The 22,481-nt window shown below is 40.0% G+C and overlaps 1 protein-coding gene across 3 annotated transcripts in view; it reads left to right on the forward strand.

Annotated features, from left to right (window-relative positions):
• FRMD3 (FERM domain containing 3) overlaps positions 1–22,481 on the forward strand; it is a 294,321-nt gene that overhangs the window by 193,357 nt on the left and 78,483 nt on the right. For all 3 annotated transcript variants that reach the window (XM_025423226.3, XM_025423225.3, XM_049116366.1), the window contains 3 exons: positions 2,393–2,516; positions 19,720–19,807; positions 21,368–21,456. In XM_025423226.3, coding sequence (XP_025279011.1) covers positions 2,393–2,516; positions 19,720–19,807; positions 21,368–21,456 — 301 coding nt within the window. The remainder of the gene's footprint in view (positions 1–2,392; positions 2,517–19,719; positions 19,808–21,367; positions 21,457–22,481) is intronic.

Here is a 22,481-nt window from a genome sequence, read left to right on the forward strand (position 1 = left end):
GCGCACTCTCCCGGGGCGCAGGTGTCTGTTAGTGTCCCAGGGAGCCCGAGGGCACCCCCGCCCTCCTGGGTCCTGCTCCAACTCCCTGCGAGCCCCTTTCCGCCCGGGAAGGTCGGTGCAGCTCCTGCTCCTCCGGGACGGGGCTCTCCTGTCCTGGGGACACTCGCCCCGGCCTCAGCCCGGCTCCTCGCAGGGCCCCTCCCCCTTGGAGGCCTTTTGTTTCTTTATTTCTTTTCTCCCCGTCTTCCTACCTTGATAGAAGCGCGAACTCTTCTCACGGTATCATTCCAGCTGTTCTCTCTTTAAATCTCAGGCCGAATTCGTAGATTTTCAGGATAATTTGAAGGTTATCTAGGTAATTTGGTGGGGACAGGTGACTTGGGGACCCTACTCTTCCCCCATCGTGCCCCTCCTCCTCTGATTTTCCTTTTTATTATTCTCCATTTCCATTCCTTAAGACAACAATGGGGTTCATATAGATCTTTGACTTTCCATACAACCTTATAAATGATAACATTGTTTTGTATGTATACACTTTTAAGTTTCATGTATTAAATGGGGCTGTAAAACGTATTTTAATCCGTTTATGCTCAAAACCTGGTTTTGGGGATCTATTCAGGTTTTTTAGTGTCCATAAATTGCTTTTAATTGCTACAGAGTATCTGGTAGGGTACATTGCTCATGTTTTATTTATTGCTCCTATCAACAATGAACACCAAAGTTGCCTTCGAATCCTTTCTGGTACTTAGAGTTTTTCTAGAATGTATGCCCAGCAGTGGGATTGTTTGACTAAATATTCCCAGCTTGCTCTTTAGAAGAGCTGCGTGCATCAAGGATCATCCAGAAGTGTGCAAGTATTTTCATTTCCTTATATCTCTGCCAACATATAAAATCATCCACTTCTACACATTTTGCCAATTTTTTAGGTGTGGAGTGATTTTGATTTCCATAGTTCTGATTACTGATGAGTTTGAACATTTGTCTATATTGGCTGTTTATATTCTTTGACCATTTTCCCATTGGTCCTCCTGGCCATTTTCTTATTGATTGGTAGGGATTTCTTCTTTATTCTACATATTAGCCCTTGTCAGTTTCGGACTTTGTAAATATATTCTTTCAATTTGTCGTCTGTTATTTTGACTGTGACTACCTTTAATGAACAGAAGTATTTTAATCTTGACACTTTCCAACTAGTTTCCCTCCTATGGTTAATGGTATTTTGGGTCTTATTTTTAAAGTCCTTCCTCATGTAGGATATATACTTTAGGGAGTTTTAAGAACTCTGTAATTTGAATTCTATTAGGAAGCTTTAAAGAGCTTTGCTTTCCTCCCAGTTTTGTCCTTTTGTAGTCATTAGATGATTCAACAATGAAAGGACAGTAGGTACAAATTACAGAGTTGGATGTGATTTTGCAGATGTGCTTAAGGCATATTGATTCTTATCTACTACAAAGTCATGTTGGTGATCAAGTTCTTCTAATACAATTTTCCTACCATCTTTTAATCTTCTTTCCCGGGCCATTTCTGCCTGAGACACTTGCTCCTTTTGGTACATTTTCCCTAGCAGGCTTGTGCAATCACTAAAAAGTATCCCCACTGCCAGAACATCACCTTTGCTGCTCCAAGCTATGACTGATGTACTTTCTAGGTCCATCCTCTCCTAGACCTTCTGGGAGCTCAGAGATGTGCCAGCATTTTTTTTTTTTTTGTGCCATTAAAGACCCCCTGGAGGTGCTCTGTGTTAGAATCCAGAATAATCTTCATCTGGTATACTTCCCATGCTTAGATTTACACTTTTAATTGGAGAAAGATTCCATTTATTTTTAAGTGCAGTCTTCTTGGTTGCCTTCATGTTGTGAATTTTTTTTTATGGGATGCACCTATACTTGTATGAATCATAGAATTCCCAGACTCAGAAAATTAGCTATAAAGGAACCTTGAGGGACATCCAGTGATTTCCAACTAATATCCTAGGGAGCATTTGGAAATACTGGGGGGCATCTGTGTTGGTCATAATGACTGTGTGTACTACTAACACTTAATACCTGATGGGTAGGGTGATGAATGTACTATCATGCTTTGAAATATCTGAAAAGATAAAGAATTGTTTGGCTTTCTAAGTGCCAATAGTGCCTCATCGAAAAACAACTAAATTTCCTTGTTATGTAGATGAAGAAAATGAGACTCAAAGAAGTTGACAAGTGCCCAAGCTCATGGCTAAATCTGAGCTAGAATATAGGCTTCTAGACACTCAGGGTGTGGTCCTCCCATGGATAAAAATCCATTTTGTTGGGTGAGCTATTGCCAGCTCTTCATTTGGGTGGCAGAAACCATTCCACAAGTACCCTATTCTTGTTCTTAATCTTTCTCTCTTATTTTTTACTCGTTACAGCTGAGCTCGGTGATTACGATCCTGATGAGCATCCTGAGAATTACATCAATGAGTTTGAGATTTTCCCTAAGCAGTCACAGAAGCTGGAAAGAAAAATAGTGGAAATCCATAAAAATGAACTCAGGTAATAGGGGTAGACATTTGGAAGAAGGTATTCTTACTGCAGGGAATGTGGAAATCATGTTGTGAAGTAAGAATGTTGGTAATGTATGAGGACTGTTCCAGGTGGCAGAGCAATCTTTCTGGGCACTGTCAAGATCTTCCACCAGTAACAATCTCCATAGTGTGAGGTCCCCTAGGTGGCTGTCTATGAACCATCCAGTTATTAGAACCATATATTTTCCTATGGGTTTTAACACCCTGAGTTTCAGTGAGTGAAATCTAGGGTAAATAAGTAATCATTTCTATTTTGAATTTTGCATTGCCTCTTCCTCTCCTATGGCATTGCTGGAAGCTTTGACTCCAAGTAGGGTGAAATCGTTGAGCTGCTTTCAAGATGACAGATTCAGTGTCTGCTTTCTTTCTTGTCTGTGGTGCTCCAGGATGATTGTGACTAACTACATAGTAATAATGGTAGAATCAGCAAAACTGCATACAGTATTCACTCTGTACCAGGCACCATTCTAAGTACTTATACATAGTGACTCATTTAATCTTCACAATATCTAGGAGATAGGTGCCATGGTTGTTTCCATTTTACAGATAGGGGAGCTGAGGCACAGAGAGATTAAGCATCTTACCCAGACTAGCAAGTGGCAGAGCCAGGATTTGAATCCAGGCAGCCTGGCTCCAGAGTCTGTGCTCTTCATGCTTGTGATGCTCCTGCTCTGCATAGGCTACCAGGTATGAAATGGAGCATGGGTAGGAGTCACTGACAACTTGGAATCAGGTAACTAGTACTCTAGTGTGTAACTAAAATTTAGAGCTATGCAAATCATGGAAAAATTCACTTTGGTAATAATAAACATGGGCTATGTTAGGACAAGCATGGATGAAGACCTGGAGGAACTCAGATGCCTTCATCTTCGGGACCTCTGGTAATTATAGAAAAGAAAAATAGTGTCACCAGATTATGAATTCTGGAACAAGAAACTGTCCCCTTGAGACAGTGCTCGAATTCCCTACTTTACGCAGGCACTCCCCCTTCTGGTGAATCTGAGCATAGTATATATGTGGGCAGTAAAGGCAGCAGCATATTCCAGCTCTGGAAAGATGACCTTTGTTCTTAACAAATAAAGATGACTAAACATCAAAAATTGTACTGATTTCAGAAAGCAACATGCCATCCCTATGGGTAATTTTAGGGTATTGTCTCCTAATGAAAAGCTTTATTGAAAATATAGAACATTGACTACTCTTTTTTACATTTGGGGGATGAGAATTAGTAGAGGTAAAAATAAAGCTCCAATATTCTAGTTGAGGAGTTTGTGGACAAGCAGTGTCTGGGCAGCACAGGGGAGGGGACCTCTGGGGAGGGGAGTCATACCCACTGTGTGGATTGGTGAGAGATAGGAATCATAAGGTCTACTGTGACCAGAAATTGCAGGACCTTAAATGTTCAAAACATATGACATTAGTAAACATTTATCAAGCATTACTGGATGCCAAAACACTGTGCAAAGATTCTTACGTATGTCCACTCAGTCCTCCTAAACTCTAAAAGGAAGGTGCTATTGTTGCTCCCATTTCAAGGTGAAGAAGGTGCAATGTGCAGTGGATAAAGGACTCACCCTGTTAGCAACAAAGTCAGGAGTTGAACCTTGCTCTTACTTGACAACAACATCCATGCTCTTATTCATTCTGCTGAGCAATCATAAGGCAACCAAGTAGTCATGTTGGTGTTTCATAGCAGTCACATGGCAGTGGTGCCACAGGGTGGAGACTGTGGGCAGGAGGACCAATTAGTTACTTCTGCTCTCCAAACAAGAGATGCCATGGAGTAGAGAATAGGAGTAGAGAATTGAAAGAAGAAAGTTTTAAGTAATATTATATCAAGACAATGGCCCACTGAATTTCATGAGTAAATGAATGAATCAGAGAAGATTCTAGATTGCTTTTTATAATCAGAAAGCTGTAGATTGGACCTCGTGCCAGCACCTGCCTTTGTTGATAACCCTGAACATCATACACCAGGAGAAGAGAAGGGGTCATCAATCAGCCATGGTTTATAGATCTTGGAAGTAAATGCCATGGCTTGATCGAAGCTGCATTCTGAAGCACTAGGCATTTGTAACATCCAGAAAGCCCTTGTGAAGAAATTAGAGTTGTATATTGAAGAACAAAATAGCCAGAAATTATGGACATTGCATGGAGAGATACAGAGGGTATTTTCCAGTGAATTTTTGCTCATTCTCAAGTAGTTGTGCATTTTCTTTGGCATCGTGCAGTAGAGAGAGAGATTATAGGTTTGGAAGGGAAAATAAGAGCAGAACAAGTTGACAGTGCAGAGGGAGAGAGACTTTTTAAACTTTTTTTTTTTGAAGATTTTATTTATTTGTGCATGAGAGACGCACAGAGAAATTCTAGTGTGGAGAACTGGACCTTTGGTTGGATTGCTTTGCAAAACCAACAGTGTCAGAAAGGAGTTGTAGGTGGAAGAGAACCATATGAGGTTGTACCAAGATGTTACCATCTTACTCTCCAAGGTCCTCACCCATGACCCTCCCACACAACAAAGGGATAATGTATGATCATTGAACTATTACAGAAACTTCCTGAGAGGATTCAGCTGGCCTATCTTGGGCTTTGAGGGGCCCCCAAAGTTAACCTCCTGCTTCCTGCCTGGTTTCTGAACCAGTGGAGAAGGAAAACAAGAGATGGCAGGCAACATACAAATGATAATGGTGATGATGATTTACAGTGAGATTAGCATACTTACCTGTGGGGGTTCCCAACCTTCTTCTGCCTTTTTCCTTGATTGTAATTGTTCTCTTTCTGTACTTTCTAAGGAAGGGGAAAAAGCTGTGATTCTTGGGAGAAAAGTAACCAGGGAGGAAAAGAACCTCTCTGTCTAGGAGGCTACGAATTGCTTGAAGATGGGACCAAGGTGATGTGATAGACAGCCATGAATGAAAGATTTCTTTAGGAGGAAGAAAGAGAGACTCCTTGGAATTTTGGGGTGCTTGAAAATAAAAGACCAAAAGTGTAGTTAGAATTTCCATCAACTTAGATTCCTTCAGCATTAAGAGATTTGTGAATGAAGATTGAAATGTATGATTGGGCCAACCTTGCTTTCTTAAATGTGCCATCTGAACAGGAGGATAGGGTAGGGAGAAGTGACAGTTTTGCAAATGTAATAGTATAGTTATTGATCATCTCTGTATTAGACATGATAAACTAGATTTTGCTTGGGAAACAATCCTGAAAGCTCAGTGTTTAGAACAAGCAAGGCTTATCGTTTGTCTTGCTATGTGTCTACCAGATGTCAGCTGGGAGTCTCTGCTCACCACTGTCACTCAGGGCACTCAGAGGTTTGAATTTGCCAGTTGTTGAGCCAGAGGGAAAAGAGAGTTCTGGAAAGTCTTGCTTCAGCTTGGATGTGATACACATCACTTCCGCTTAACGATTGTGGCCATAACTAGTCACATGTTCCTACCTAATGGCAAGGAAAGTACAAACTGGAAATAGCTAGCAAACAGCTCTTAATGGGCTTTGTAATCTCATTAGCTAATAGGCTTCTTTAAACTTTTTTTATTAAAAAACTTTATTTTTTAGATTCACAGCAAAATTGAATGGAAGGTACAGAGATTTCCCTTATTCTCCCTGCATAGCCTCTCCTGTTATCAACATCTCCACCAGAGTGATGCATTTGTTGCAATTGATTAACCTACCCTGACACATCATTATCACTTAAATCCATAATTTGCCTTAGGGCTCACTCTGGAGGTTGTGCATTCTGTGGACAATAGTATGATGACATGTATAGTATCATGCAAAATGTTTTCACTGCCCTAAAAATCCTCTGTGCTCTGCTGTTCATCTCCTTCTCCTCCCCAACCCCAGCCACTGGCAAACACTGATCTTTTAACTGTCCCCCCAGTTTTGCCATTTCTAGAGTATCATATTGTTAGAATCCTACAGTATGCAGCCTTTTCAGATTCTCTTCTTTTACTTAGCAACCTGCATTTAAAGTCCCTCCATGTGTTTCCATCCATAGCTCATTTCTTGCTGAATAATATTTGATTGTCTGTATGTTTCACAATTTTTCCACTGACCTAGTGAAGGACATCTTGGATGCTTCTAAGCTTTGGCAATTATGAATAAGGCTTTTATAAACACTCATGTGCAGGCCTTTTGTGTGGACATACATTTTCAACTCCTTTGGTAAATATCAAGGGGCATGGCTGCTGGATTGTATGGCGAGAGTATGTTTAGTTTTGAAAGAAGTCCTCAAACTGTCTTCCAAAGCAGCTGCATTCCCACCAGCAATGAATGAGAGTTTCTGTTGTTCCCATACATCTTCACCAGCATTTGGTATTATCAGTGTTCTTGATTTTGGTCATTCTAATAAGCATGCGGTGAACAGTGCTTTATTCAGAAAAATTCTATAGAGGCATCGTTGGGCCTCCTAATATCCTGTAAACTAGAAGATCTGGGGATGTATGATTCACATTATTGAATAGATGTTAATGCTAGAACTCACTGTGGCTGAATGATTCTTCTAGATCAGAGTATATATATATATGTATATATATGTATGTGTATATATATATATATATATATATAAAATATTGCAGTCACGTGGCTATGCCTTTGTAGAGCAAAAGAAGACAAAAACCACACCTAAGTTAGTGGGCTATGATTCAATGAAACTTGGTTGACAAAACAGATGGTGGGCCAGATTTTACCTGGGGGTTCTAGCTTGTGGACTCTTAAACACATGGCAGAGCAGGTCTGGAATTAATTTCTGCTTCACTGCCTGTCTCTGTAGATAATTTTAAGTCAAAAGAGCTGTATTTGTTTTTAAAACTACGTATAAAAAAGAATCTTAAAATTTACAGATTTCATTTCAGTTTGGTACACAGGGATGAGGTTCTAGCATTGGGACTGCTTAGAAATAGGTTAACCCTCCTTCCAGAGCCCTCTGGTGGCTGGAAGAAGCTGACCCCACCATCCCCAGGGATGTGACAGTTCTCTTCCTTTTGAGGGTCTTGGTTGCTCTTCTCCACACAGCTTTGATCACGGCCATGTATGTGGGTTAGAAGGGAAAACCCATCCCATTAGTCCTGAGGGTGCACAGGGAGGGTTGAAGATCAAGAATATGATTGATTTCACTATCAAGAACCCTGAGAGGCTTCTCTGGAGCTTTTCCTAGAGTTTCTACTCAGCTAGTTCTCTCCATACCAGTTTATCAGATTTCTCATTAGACGCAAAGACATTTGGATTAGCTTCAGGCACAGGTCATCAGCTTTCAAATATTCATAAATCTCACTTGGGAGTGAAGTTGTTTTGATGAAGTATATTCATGTCCTTAAAAAGCAGAAAAATCATCCAATTAGCTACCATGATAAAGATCTGATGCAGTGAGGCTTGTGCTAGAAGCAATAATGATACTGAGTGGATTTCAGACAAAGTCATTATCTCTTTTTATTTTTCAAAATTCACATTCTGTGTAAATCATGTGCATCCTGGCAAGGCTTTACACTTTCAAAAATGTCTAGTATTCTAGGGATAAGTGACCTGCATTGATAAATACCCTCTACCTGTGCTTCTGATGAAGAGATCACAGGAGCCCCCCTAGGAGGTGTTTGTGTGTGGGTTTTGGGAAGAGCATATATTGTGTTAAAGGAAAATGGGAAAGATCAGGTTACTTTAAAACTTCTAATCTTTTTTGAGATACGCTTTCCATCCTCTCTACTCCTCCCCTTCCTTTGGCCTTTCCCTTCTCAAGTCTCTTACTTTATTTTATTTTATTTTATTTTATTTTTTTTTATTTTTTTCAAGTCTCTTACTTTAAAACCCTGAATTTCTCTCTCTCTCTCTCTCTCTCTCTGGTGGGTTATCAAATTCATTTCCATTCTCTGTTGTTATTTGGCATAGGAATTGGAAGAGGGAATTATTAGTATCACATGCTCCTCCTATAAAAACTGAATCCTTGTATTATGTGGCCTGGAGTCAGGGATGTTTCTGGGGAGGGTTGGGCCAGGGGCAAATCATGTGTGCACCCAAGTTACCAACATTTCTACACAGGTAAAATCTGGTTATGGTGACTTGAAAGGAGAAAGAGTGGTGTCACTGAAGTGCAACATGGCTTAAGAAAGAGAGAGGAATAGTATTGACAGCTTGAATCAGCGATGACATAATAATATACTCTTTGATCCCCTCTGACATGTGACATGTAAAGTATGCATAGTCAAAGACTTTTTTGAACTTTAGATGAGCTTATAACAGTGTATCCATCCCTCTGTCCATCCATATACCCATCCATGATTCATCCATGCATCTACCTGTCCATTTATCCATGCACCCATTCATGACTCATCCATGCATCCATACATTCATGCATAGACCTATCCATCTATCCATGCACCCATTCACGATTCATCCATACATCCATTCATTCATCTGTTCATACAACAATATTTATTAAAAGGCAACTCTGTGTCAGGAACTATGCAAATGTTGGATGACCTAGCCCACTAATCTTCAACTGCTTTACCACAACACTGGGATCCTCTTCCTCATCTATACTTATCTAAAAAAAATACAATTAATTTGCTTCCTAATTTTTATTTGTCATACACAGCTACAACTATCACCCAAAGCCTTTGAATATCCAGAGGTCACCAGCCAAAAGTAAAAAACTTGACCCCCAATTATTATACTTGAGGAACTCTTGGAGTCCAAAATAGGGGTTATAAAATGACAGTTGTTGTGTTACACTCTGACCCAGATGTATGTTTCTTGGGCCAAATAATGTGGGGTTTTTTTGTTTGTTTTTTTGTTTTTTAGTTTTTAGTATTTGTTTTTGTTTTTTAGTTTCAGAGGTAGAATTTAGTGATTCATCAATTGCCTAAAACACCCAGTGCTCATTACATCAAGTGCCCTCCTTAATGCCCATCACCTGATTATCCCTTTCCCCCACCTGCCTCCCCTCCAGCAACCCTCAGTATGTTTTCTAGAGTTCAGCATCTCTTATGGTTTGCCTCTCTCTCAATTTTCATCTTACTTTATTTTTCCTTCCCTTCTCCTATGTTCATCTGTTCTTAAATTACACATATGAGTGAAATCATATGGTATTTGTCTTTCTCTGACTTATCTCACTTAACATAATACCCTCTAGTTCCACCCACATCATTGCAAATGGCAAGATTTCATTCTTTTGGTGGCTGAGTAATATTCTATTATAAATATACACACACACACACACACACACACACACACACACACACACACCACATCTTCTTTATCCATTCATCTGTCAATGGATATCCAGGCTTATTCCATTATTCCATATTTTGCCTATTGTGAACATTGCTGCTATAAAAATTGAAGTGCATGTGTCCCTTTGAATCACTATGTTTGTATACTTTGGATAAATACCTAGTAGTTCAATTGCTGGGTCATAGGGTAGCTCTATGTTTAACTTTTTGAGAAACCTCCATACTGTTTTCCAGAGTGGCTGCACCAGTTTGCATTCCCACCAAGAGGGTTCCCCTTTCTTCACATCCTTGCCAACATCTGTCATTTCCCAAGTTATCTCATTGTGGTTTTGATTTGTATTTCCCAGATGCTGAGTGATGCTGAGCATTTTTTCAGTTTGTTGGCCATTTGTATATCTTCTTTGGAGAAATGTCTGTTCATGTCTTATGCCCATCTCTTATGTGGATTTTTTTTGGGGGGGTATTGTGTTTGAGAAAGTCTTTATAGATTTTGAATACTAGCCTTTTATCTAATAAGACATTTGCAAATATCTTCTCCCATTCCATAGGTTGCCTTTTAGTTTTGTCGACTGTTTCCTTTGCTGTGCAATAGCTTTTTATCTTGATGAAGTCCCAGTGGCTCATTTTTTGCTTTTGTTTCCCATGTCTTTGGTGATATGTTTAGCAAGAGGTTGCTGCAGCTGAGGTCAAAGAGGTTGCTGCCCATGTTCTCCTCTAGGATTTTGATGGATTCCTGTCTCACATTTAGGTCTTTAATCCATTTTGAGTTTATTTTTGTGTATGGTGTAAGGAAGTGGTCTAATTTCATTCTTCTGCATGTGGCTGTCCAATTTTTCTAACACCATTTACTGAAGGGGCCAAATTAAGTCTTTAAAAATGGAATCAGTTGCCAAAACGTTCCAGCTTTACTTGCACCTGGGAGATTTGGTAACACTAGGCCTTGCCCCACATGATAACACTCAGCTAGAGCTAAGCAGCAGTGCTCTGTAAGAGACCCATTTGCTCTCTAAATTGCCACCATCCCTGCTTGGCCAGTTCACCTTCTGCCTCCATTGGTATTGAGTTTGAGACCACCTTCTTGTACCAATAAGGAGACAGATGTCTGAGAAATTAATTTATCCAAGGCCTCACAATTTGAAGGCAATAGACTTTGACCTGAAACCCATGTTTTCCTGTACAGTGTTCTGATATCTTTCTAACTGACTGCTCTCCTGGAAGTCTTGTCCTTGCCTGGCCACAGGGCATTACCACTGTCTCCCTCATAGTATGGGAGTTACCCAGATTAGTAGTGTTCTATCTAATGTTCTCATAAAGATGGTTCCTAAAGGTCCAAGGAGTTTTTAAGAGACCACGTTCCTCTTTAAACAATTAGACACGACAGACTGGAGACTCCTCTAGTTAGGATGTAGAGAAGCATGAGACATCCATTTCCCCCAATACCAATATAACACAACAAGCCACGTAGATTACAGAATCATAGTTTTAAAACACATCTGAAGGCAAAGAAACCTAAAGTAAAATTCAGAGTGTCTTTCCTAGGACACTGGAGACATACACTTGCTTTCACTTCTGATGGTGTGGGAGGAGGAGGAGGAGGAGGAGGATGCCATAGGTGGGTCAAGGGGAACTAGTCAAGTCTTTAGCAAGCTTTTGATGGCCATGGATGGGATGACTTAGCTCATTGAGATTGCAAAGATGCCAGCTGCAGAGTGAGTTATACTTTCCCACCACCATTTGGCTCTAGGCCTTCACCAAGCAAAGATGGAAGAAGTCAGACATGGCTGGAGAGCAGAGTGAAATTCTTCCAAGGCACTCCAGGCCTTCATCCAGGGCAGGGTAGCTCTTGCCAACAGCAGGGAAAGGGCCACAAGGAGATCCTTCTGAAGTGCTGAGAGCCCGTGATGGGACTGAGCAAAGGAGACTCCTTGAAGCTCAAAAAGTTGACAACAAGGCTGTAAAGAGTAGAGAACTCTCCAGAGTCTAATGGGCTATGATCCCAAGCCCTGCTGAAGCCCTGTTTAACTCTACAACACAAAGACCCAAATGGATAAGGTGGAGCCAAATCCACCCTTTCCTGCCAACTGTGCTCCCAGCAATCCAATTCGTATAGGGCAAGACACACACCTTATTTAATTAATGTACCCTAATAATGTGCACAATTAATGTATACTAATAATATACACACATTCTTAGGGTGCTATATATTTTTGTAGTCTATGTGATGGTATGCTAAAGGAGGGTCAATAAGAAAGTGCTCCTTTTGGCAAAAAGAGTACCAGGTAGGCAGAAGGGAAATACATGCCTAAATATGTAACTACTCGACCTCACCTACTTTATTAGAAAAGCATATTTTTGGAGAATTGTTAGCTCTTAAAGAATTCAAATGATCATTGATTTTTACATCTAAATGCCTCATTAGAGACACTATTCATAGTTGAACAGCTCCTGATGCAAGATTTAAAGGATAGAAAATCATTATTTTCCATTACTAAACAGTGTCTTTACCAGAAAGAACTATCCAATGGGAGATTGAGGAGACAAAAAGAATTTTGTTTGATTGGTCTTAGTGTCTTCCTGAAAACATGATCATTAAATGGTTTCTTACTCGGTGATTCAGGGAGACTCAGTTTCTAGTGCCAGTGGGGTCTCTACCTTTCTTCCATTTTTTTTTTAAGATTTTATTTATTTATTCATGAGAGAGACACACACACAGAGGCAGAGACACAGGCCAGGCTCCATGCAGGGAGCCCGATGTGGGACTTGATTCCGGGACTCCGGATCATGTCCTGAGCCAAAGACAGACGTTCTACCACTGAGTCACCCAGGTTTCCCTCTTCCACTGGTTTTGAATGCTTTTCCGGGCTTGAACATTTGCAGTTAGTTTTTCTCTGAATGTGATTTCTTATATAAAATCTTTTCAGTGCTTAGCTGTTGGAGAGCTGCAGTCAAACCCAAAGCAATGGATAATTTGAGGACTTTTATTTTAAAGAGGGGTCCTTGCTTTGCTGTGACTGTCTTGACATGCTTCCTGACATTTCCCCCAATGTCATAATTCTGATTTCAGTCATGTGCAGGGCTAGGAGGGGGAACAAATGCTGTTCTGAGGGTGAGGAGAGACCACTGTCTGTGCCAGGCACTAGTTTAATGGTTTTTCATCTGTCAGCTGCTTACTCTATATACCAAATCTTCAAGATAGGTACTAATTTTATCTTCATTTTATGGAATCAAGGAGCTATAGCTTTAGCAGTTCTCCATTCCTGTGTGCAGTTCCTAGCTCAGGGCTCAGCAAACTTTTTCTATATTAGACCATTTAATAAATTCTTTAGGCTCTGTAGAACATAGGATTTCTGTTGCAATTATTCACTCTTGCCATTGGAGCATGACCACATCCATAGACAGTACACAGATGTGTTCTTATTGGAACACAGCCACACCCACCTGTTAGAATAATATTACTCAGCCATCAGAAAGGACAAATACTTAACATTTACATCAATGTGGATGGAACTGGAGGGTGTTATGCTGAGCAAAAAAGTCAGTGAGATAAATATATTTATCATCTGGTTTCATTTATATGTGAAATATAAGAAACAGTGCAAAGAATCATGGGGAGGGGAGGGGAAACTGAATGGGAAGTCATCAGAGAGGGATAAAAACCATGAAAGACTTAACTATATGAAACAAACTGAGAGTTGCTAGAGGGGAGGTGGGTGGGGGGATGGAGTAATTTGATGATGGGAATTAAGTAGGGCATGTGATGTTATGAGCTCTGGGTGTTATATGCAGTTAATAAATCATTGCCCAGTACATCTGAAACTAAGTATGTATTTTATGTTGGCTAACTGAATTTAAATTAAAAAAATTAAAGAGAATCTGTTGGAACTGAAATTTGAATGTCATATAATTTCCATGGGTCATGACATACTATTATTCTTCGTTTGATTGTCTTAAACCATTTAAAAATGGAAAAACCACTCTTAGCTCAAGGGCTGTACAAAACCTGGTGATGGTCAGGATTCACCTGTGGGCTTTAATCTGGGAGTCTTTGACCTCATTTAAAATTGAGACCTTCCTGCTCTCCCATCAGGTCTGAATATCAGGTACCTGGAGTGGATTGCCTCATCACCAATCTAAACACCGATGTTTAGAATTTGAGAAAAGCTCTCTATAAGAACTGATAGAAACCGTGTTATTTTGATATGCTCTGCCATGGCATGTAGGAAGGCAGGCAGATGGTTCTTGACCATATCACGTTGGTCGTGATGGTGGTTCAGGCACTGAGACGTGCTTTGGAACCAGGCAGACTTAGATTTGAACCTCTCTTCTGCATTTACTAGCTGAGTAACTTTGAGCAAATTACTTTTCCTTTCTGAGTGTCAGAATCCTCATCTACAAAAGGAAGATGACAATTCCTCCTTTATGAATACTAAGTGACGGAATACATATATTGCTTGACAACATAAATGATTCTATATTGCTCAGAACAGTAGAGTTTAGTAAAAAGTAGCTGCATGCATATCTGTTATGGTTCCTGACCAATTCTCTTTAGTTCAGCAGTGCTTTTGGACTCTACAGTATTCTGTTCAATAATTCTTTTATTAAAAAGACAGGAATTGTTCCTCTTGTATCATTGCAAATATATATGAGTATACAATATGTGTATAATTTAAAGAATAGCCTAAAAAACACCCATGACCCCCTGACTCTGCTTATGAATTAGAACATCATCAGATGCTCTGAAATCACCCTTGTGCTCCTCCCAGATCACCTTCTTCCCTTCTCTGCACTATTCTGTATTTGAGGTTTTTCAATCTCTTATTTTGCTGTTGTTAAGCATACTTCATATTATCACTAAGTAATGCATTGCTTTGTTTTTGCATGTTTTTGACTTTCGTATAAATGGTATCATATTCTATTCTTGCATCTCACTTCTGCCCATCAGCATTGTGTTTGAGGTTCCCATTCAGTATGTATGCATATAGCCATAGGTCTTCATTTGCGCTTCTGTGTATCTAAGATTCTATGATGCGAACAGGTCACATTTTATGTATCAATTCTTTTGATGGGCATTTGGGTTATTTCTGGATTTTACTATGACAAAGTTAGTATAGCTTCTTCAATAACTCTCATGGGAGTATGTGAAGGAATTCCTAGCCTAGGTATGAACCTAAGTGTGGAATTTAGAGGGCCATAGAGTTTATACAGTGTTAGCTTTTCTAGGAAATGATGGCTTGTTTGCTAATGGGGTTACTCCAGCTTACATTCACACCAGAAATACATGAGGGTTCCCAGTGCTTTATAACCTTTTTTCTTTTCTGTTAAGTTCTTAAAAATTGAAATATAACAGACTTAGAAGAGTGTGCAAAGCATAAATATAAAGCATGATCAATGATTACAAAGCAAGCATGTAAGTAACTACCACCCAAGTCAGAGAGAATTGGTAACACCCCAGAAACTTCTCTTCTGCCCCTTCTCTGTATTTACCTGTCCCTCCTCCCCAAAGGTGATCACATCTTTGACTTTTAACACTTTAGTTGTGTTTCGCTCATTTTGGAAAGTCGTATAAACTGAATTAATTCCTTGTGTATTCATTTATATCTGGCCTCTTTTGTTCAATTTTATTTTTGTGATAGTCACCCTTCTTATGTGTAGCTTTAATTCATTTAATTTAGTGGTTGTATGGCATTCCATTGTATATCCATTCTCCTGTTGGTAGGTATTTGAGTTTCCTATTTTTTGCTACTACAAATGGCACTACTATGAAAATTCTATATATTTCTTGGTGCAACACAAGTTTCTGTTGCATATGGAACTATTAATAGAACTGTTGTATTATGGAGTAAACACGTTGAATTTTTATAGATAATGCCAGCTTCGCAGATAGTTCTACCAAATTACTGCTCTACTAGCACTATAAGAATTGCTCTTGCTGCAAATCTCATGAGTGCTTGGTACTATGTTTTAAATTTTAGCTATTTAGATGGATGTATAAATTATTTCTCATAGTTTTTTTTTAAGATTTTATTTATTTATTCATGAGAGACACACAGAGAGAGGCAGAGACACAGGTAGAGGGAGAAGCAGGCTCCATGCAGGGAGCCCAATGTGGGACTTGATCCCAGGACTCCAGGATCATGCCCTGAGCCAAAGGCAGACACTTAACCACTGAGCTACCCAGGCTTCCCTATTTCTCATAGTTTTAATGAGTATTTTCCTGATCATAAAGAGGTTAAACACATTTTCATGTAGTTGTAGGCTATTTGGATATCTTATGAAGTGCCTATTTAAGTCTTGTGCTGATTTTTCTTCTGAGTTATATATATATATATATATATATATATATATATATTTAATTTTATTGTTTATTGATTTATAGGAGTTAAAAAAAATTCTACATAGAAGTCCCTTTTTTTAGTTGTACATGTTACTGAAATCTTTCCTTGTACTGGGGCTCACCGTTTCACACCCTGAATGAGATGTCCCAATGAACCAGAGGTCTTTGAGTTTAATGGCATATCCTCTGAAGCTGTGTAGCACTGCACCTGCTGCCATCTGTGGTTGACTGTTTTCAGTTAGAAATTGGATGCCTTTTGGATTTACAAAGGACAGGAAAGTAGTCAGACCACCTAGGCAAACAGAACTTACTTTCCAAAACAAACTTCCAAATTACAACCTTTCATGATTAACTTGTTCCCAGACTGAATACAAAAGAAAGGTGAGCTTTAAAACCGAGCTTGGATTTAAGAATAAACAATGTGTGGCTTATACAAAGATGCTGATAATTTAACCACCAGGGAAAATGGCCAGCTCCTTGGAGTGGAGGAGTTCTTATTAGTGTAGGATAGAGTGGAGTCCTTTCATGTCAAGCAGGAGGATTATCCTGGAGCAGAACTAACGGCTTAGGCTCCGTTGGCTCCAGTCCTGGTTCCTTTTGGCCTTTGTCTGGGGTCATTAGGCTGAGATTGTGCATTGAGGGCCATCAGAGTGGGGGTGCTGGTTAGTAACATGCTGGACAGCTCCGCTCTGTGCTTTGTCCCTCATCACGCGGTGAGGATATGGCAGGGAGAGAAGTAGCAACCAATATTTGGATTTAATATTAATAATTGATTTTTCAGTGAAAGGTAAAATATTACTCCTAGAACTTAAGAGAGCTATGGAGAAATCATAGTATGTATTGAGAAAACTTTCAAAAATCCCATTTCCCTTTTTCATCAATAGAGTTGGTGACTGGGGCACCTGGGTGGCTCAGTGGTTGAGCATCTGCCTTTGGCTCAGGTCGCAATCCTGGGGTCCTGCAAGGAACCTGCTTCTCCCCCCTTGGCCTATGTCTCTGCCTCTTTCTGTGTCTCTCATGAATAAATAAATAAAATCTTTAAAAAATATATAGTTGTAACTTTTTTGAACCTATTGTTATGGTATCAAGAAGAGAAATAGTAACAGTGACTATGACTTGAAAAAAGAATCAAAGAAAGATAGGAATTGTATTGAAAGGATCCATACAATGCTGGTCAGGATGAATAAATAAAGATGCTGCCTTTATATATATTACAGTGAAACTGTAGAACACTAAGGCTAAAGAGGAAAGCCTAAAAAGCTTTAGAAAGACTTTATTTTCTTAAAGCAGGTGTTTGAGTTAATCCTTCAGAAATATGTTCCATCAAGGATGGATTGAATGGGTGACGGGCACTGGGGGTTATTCTGTATGTTAGTAAATTGAACACCAATAAAAAATAAATTAAAAAAATTATCTCTTCTTTTAAAAGAAAAAACTAACACATATGGCTACCTCTTCTTCCTTCTCCAAGGCCCTATAGATAATGGAAAAAGTCCTAGAAAGCAGATCCAGGAGAGAATACAATTTTTGGATCAGAATTCCAACAGTGTCTCTGGAAGATGGGAAACAGATGGAGCAAATCCAGGTTAAACACATGTAGGGTAGGAGTGGTTCTGGGTGCGTCAGGAAACATACACAGGGTGGCCACCATGGTGAGTGGGCAACTGCATTTGGCACAGTTGGGCAGCTCTGACCTCTTTCTCTGGTTCCTTGTGGGCAACAGCAGTCTTGAGCTGGAGGGTACCCCATGTGTGGGCAACATCCGGAAGGAACTACAACTTGCAGTTTAAAATCAAGTTATCACATATACTTTTCCCAGATGGCATGCCCCTGCCATCCACCAGTTCCCTACAAACCTCTGGAGGCCACTGCATTAGACAGATAACATCAGATATAGAAATATCGGGGATCCCTGGGTGGCTCAGCGGTTTGGCGCCTGCCTTTGGCCCAGGGTGTGATCCTGGAGTCCCGGGTTCGAGTCCCATGTCAGGCTCCAGGCATGGAGCCTGCTTCTCTCTCCTCCTGTGCCTCTGCCTCTCTCTTTCTCTCTCTACATCTATCATGAATAAATAAATAAATCTTAATTTTTAAAAATATATTAAAAAAAAGATATAGAAATATCCATCCATGAATCACCAGACAAGGAAACATCAACTCCGTGAATGCGAGAGTCTGACTGTTGTTCCAAACCAAAGGACCCTCACCGAGAAAGTAGCATTAACAGAGCAAACGGGATTGGACTTTAAAGGAAAGAAAGTGGGATTTCCTCAGAGGAATATGAGGAATTTATTGCATAAAATAGGAACAGGCAGCTATTTCAAGAGCCAAATAGATGATATATTTGGAGTGAAATATTTAATTGGTATTAAAAAAAAAACTCGTAAATGGGAAGAAAGGCAGGATGCACCCAGCTGAAAAATAAATTAGCAAGCTGGATGTTCGAATTAAAAAATCATTCAGAATGTAGTACCAAAAAATTTAGAGAATGAAACAAAGGTTATAAGGCATGGAGGACAGGGTTTCAAGAACCATTTACTTAGGCCTCCCAAAGGAGAGGAGAGGAAAAGAAAGGATGGTTGGGGGTGAGGATGGAGGTTGGGAAGAGAAGAATCAAGCAACCAGGGAAAAGATACAAATTATTGGATTAAAAGTGTCCCCACAGTGTTGATCATAATAAGTAAATAAAGACACTCCTCACTATCATAATGAAATTTCAGTTGCTGGAGGTAAAGAGAAGATCTCAAAAGGATTTAGAGGCATGTTGACTCTTGAGGGGTAGAGGAAGGGAATCCATCTATGGGGAGAAGCTTGGGTGGAAGTAGATTCAGTACTACAACGTAATTTTACATTTTGGAAATGAAAACAAATTCCTGTTGTTTTCTTTGGCAAACTCTTCTCACTTGTTAGGGTGACCTATTTATCCTTGGAGAATGGTTTGGATTCTCTAAGGTACATATGGGATTTAGTCAAAGTGGAGTCTTTAAAATGCTGTAAGATCCTGCTTTGGAAGTTAGCCCCAGAAGGCTTCACAGTCATCTCTACTGCAACCCCCTCCCCCTCACTGAGGCCAGGACCTTGTTTGCCACCCTGGAGGGCACAGCTAAGATTAGTGGGTGAGATTTCCTTTCAAAATCCAGGGCTTTCCATTGGAATGGTTGACAGTTCTTCCGGCACGATGGCTTTGTTCAGGCTTGCTGGTAGCATACCAGGACTGCCCATATTGTACCCTGAGCAAGAGGGAATGCTCTTTACCCTGGATAATCTTTTTAAGTGAGTTGGAAAGAACAGATGCTGAGTTCTATTTCATATTAAGATTGAATTTGCAAGGCTTACTTATTGGTAACTTGATCACCTTGATTAACTGTATGGGTCACTGGAGTCCTCAGAGTACATGTGGTTTTATTATGGAGCAATTAGCCAGGGAACACGAGCTCAGATTCCTTAGAGAAGAGCTCCTTATGAGGAGGAATGGTGATTGGTCTTACTGATTATTATTTATGTAGGGATTTTTTTTTTTTTAGTTTAGAATATCCCATTTTATTGAACAAAGGGACTCTAGGTTTCTGTTATCTTCTGTATTAACACCCTAAACTTTTCTTGTGTGGTTCTAGAGGCCAGAGCCCACCAGTTGCTGAATTTAACTTACTCCTAAAAGCTCACACTTTGGAAACCTATGGGGTGGACCCCCACCCATGCAAGGTGAGTGTCCCTCATAGCAGGCTGACCTGTAATGATTGTTTTGCTCACAAGAGAGTTAGTGTGCAGGATATTTCTACAGGCTGATCCGTTGTCCCTAACTGGAAGGGGTGACAGCAGACTGCAGTCCTATGGCCTGATGGTTGATTTTCTCCATTGCAAGCCTTCCAATTGCTTGCTAATTGCTTTATAGTAGCCTCATTTTCCTAAATTAACATACATGATTCATTCATTCATCCATCAAGTAGATGATTCTACCTCTAAGAAGTTATAGGATCCCAACAGATTTACTTTTAAGACCATTGTCAGCAAGAGGGCAATCTTAAAAATTGGGAAAGTAGAAGCAAAAAAAAAAAGGCTTAAAATTATATTTTGACATTAGGAATATTTTTTTCTTGTTTCCTTTGCTCATATTATTTGACAGTATTTCTCTCAAGCATGTATCAGAGTCACTAAATCAGAGTCACTGGGGGTACATCTGGGTAATATGCTTTTTAAACAAGCCCCCAAGTTGATGCACACATTTTCCAGAAATGTTTTATGAAAATTGTTTTCTCCATTCTGTACCCTAAACTAAGCACACATCAACCAGATGCTAAGCAGAATCCTAAACTAAGCATTTCTCTCAGCCGGGCTCTTAAAGATAAGTTCTTGAGTCCTGCTGGCAAATTTCTTTACCCATATGGGATCAGCTAATAGTATTTGGTGAAGTACTAGATCTCCGGCTCTTCATTCAGGCTGCTGATTGGAAGAACCTGGGGAGTTTCGTACACTTCTGCCACCCAGTGACATCAGGATCGGGGGGGAACAGACCAGGCTCTCCAGATGATTCCAACGTGCAGCCGAGGCAGAGAGCGGGTGGTACTTGTTCACTTTGGCATTTTAATTTTTATTGGCACAATGATTTTAGCATATTTGCCAGAATCCTCTTCCTAGTAATATAAGTCAGTTCGTTCCACTTAGTGAATTAAATGTTTTCTGCAATTTTGACCCTGTTTGTTTTATTTATTACTTGGAGATAGACTTGATCTTTGTTGCTGTCATTCCTTTGCTTTTACTGATCTATGCTTAGTTTTTCTGGTTGAGGCTGGAAACAGAGTAGGAATTTCTGGACATATCTTTACATTAGAATGGCCAGAAATCTTGTGTGGAATTTAATCAAATTAAATTAGATGCTAAGGGCTTTGGTATCATAGCATCTTTGGTTTTAGGGCTAATGATGAGCAAGCATGGTTTGCCCAAACTATAGGGCAGATCCAAGAACTCCGGTGGCCCCAGGACACATTTGGAAATAGACATAGTGGTTCGGAACTAATCTGTATTTTCCCAGGATGTTCCTGGAGAGGTAGAAGGTCTGTTCCTCCAAGGAAAAAGATACATGTTTCCAGACCTTCCCCAGATTTTTGAAGTGCTGTTCATGGAAGTTCCATTTCAGAAGCTTAGTTTATTGCCATGATCAATGGAATTAACCTGAAATTAACCTAGGGAGAAGATGAATGAGAATACAATTTATCACTTATTTTATATTTCTTAATCCAAATGTTTTTGTTTCTCTTTTTTCAGGATTCAACAGGCACAACAACGTTTTTAGGATTCACTGCAGCAGGCTTTGTGGTATTCCAGGGAAATAAGAGAATCCATTTGATAAAATGGTAAGGACTTCTTTGGGAAACTAGCTTACCATTTTCCTCAATCTTGCTTTTCTTTCCCAGCCTTTGATTTTTTTTTTTTTTTTTTGGTTTGGTTTGGAAATGTCCAGCAGAATGACTATTATTCATTTCTTTGCTGTGGAACTTCATTATAAAAGGATTATTCACTTATAAATAAAAGCTGATCTAGGTTGCCCTAGACCTTAGAAGACCCAGAGATGTGTGTCTTGGGCTCAGGAGCTGTGTCTTTAAAGGGGTGTTGAGTGTTTCTTCACCAGCAGCTACTGTTCTGGCCAAAGGGGTGACCATGGGGTAGGGCAGGGCAGGGTAAAGTGCAATTTCCCTTGAATAACTCAGGACCCTCTTCCGGTCCCTTCTCTCCATTTTCTTCTGTTGAGTCCTTGTTGCAGACTCATCCTGTGTTACCCAGTATATCAGTGAAGATGCTTTTGGCTCAGAAAACACATCTGTTCACATTGGCTTACAGATAAGAAGACTGATTATTTCACACAGCAGAAGTTCCAGAGGTCGGGCATTTCCATGATCCTTTAACTTAACTCCCTGACAACACCATGAAGGCCCTAGGTCTCCCTTTTCTTCTCTGTCATCTCAGGGTAGTGGTTTTTGTCCCCAGGCCTATGCTCATATGGTGGCCATGCAAGTAACTCTGTGCATCCCATCATCATACAGCACCACCTGGAGACTAGAGGAGAGGATCTGCTTGTGTGTGTGTCTCCTATTAAAACAAGGAGGACTTGTTTTACAGAAGCCTTGTAGGAGACTTCTCGTATATCTAATAGGGCAGGATTGGGTCACATGCACCCACTTAAACCAATCCCTCTGAGAAGAGTGGGAACTCCATGATTGGGTTGGTCAAATCAAGACCCACTTCTTGCTGTTGAGAAGAGTGTGATCCCCATGAACATGTCACTTTGAGGAAGAAAAAAGTCTGAGTCATGTCAGTACAGAAGTGGGAGGATGGAGCAGGGTAGGTGACCAGCAGGGCCCACTGTCCAATCAAGGAGCGG

This window comes from Canis lupus, chromosome 1, assembly GCF_003254725.2.
Source record: "Canis lupus dingo isolate Sandy chromosome 1, ASM325472v2, whole genome shotgun sequence".
Lineage (NCBI taxonomy): Eukaryota > Metazoa > Chordata > Mammalia > Carnivora > Canidae > Canis > Canis lupus.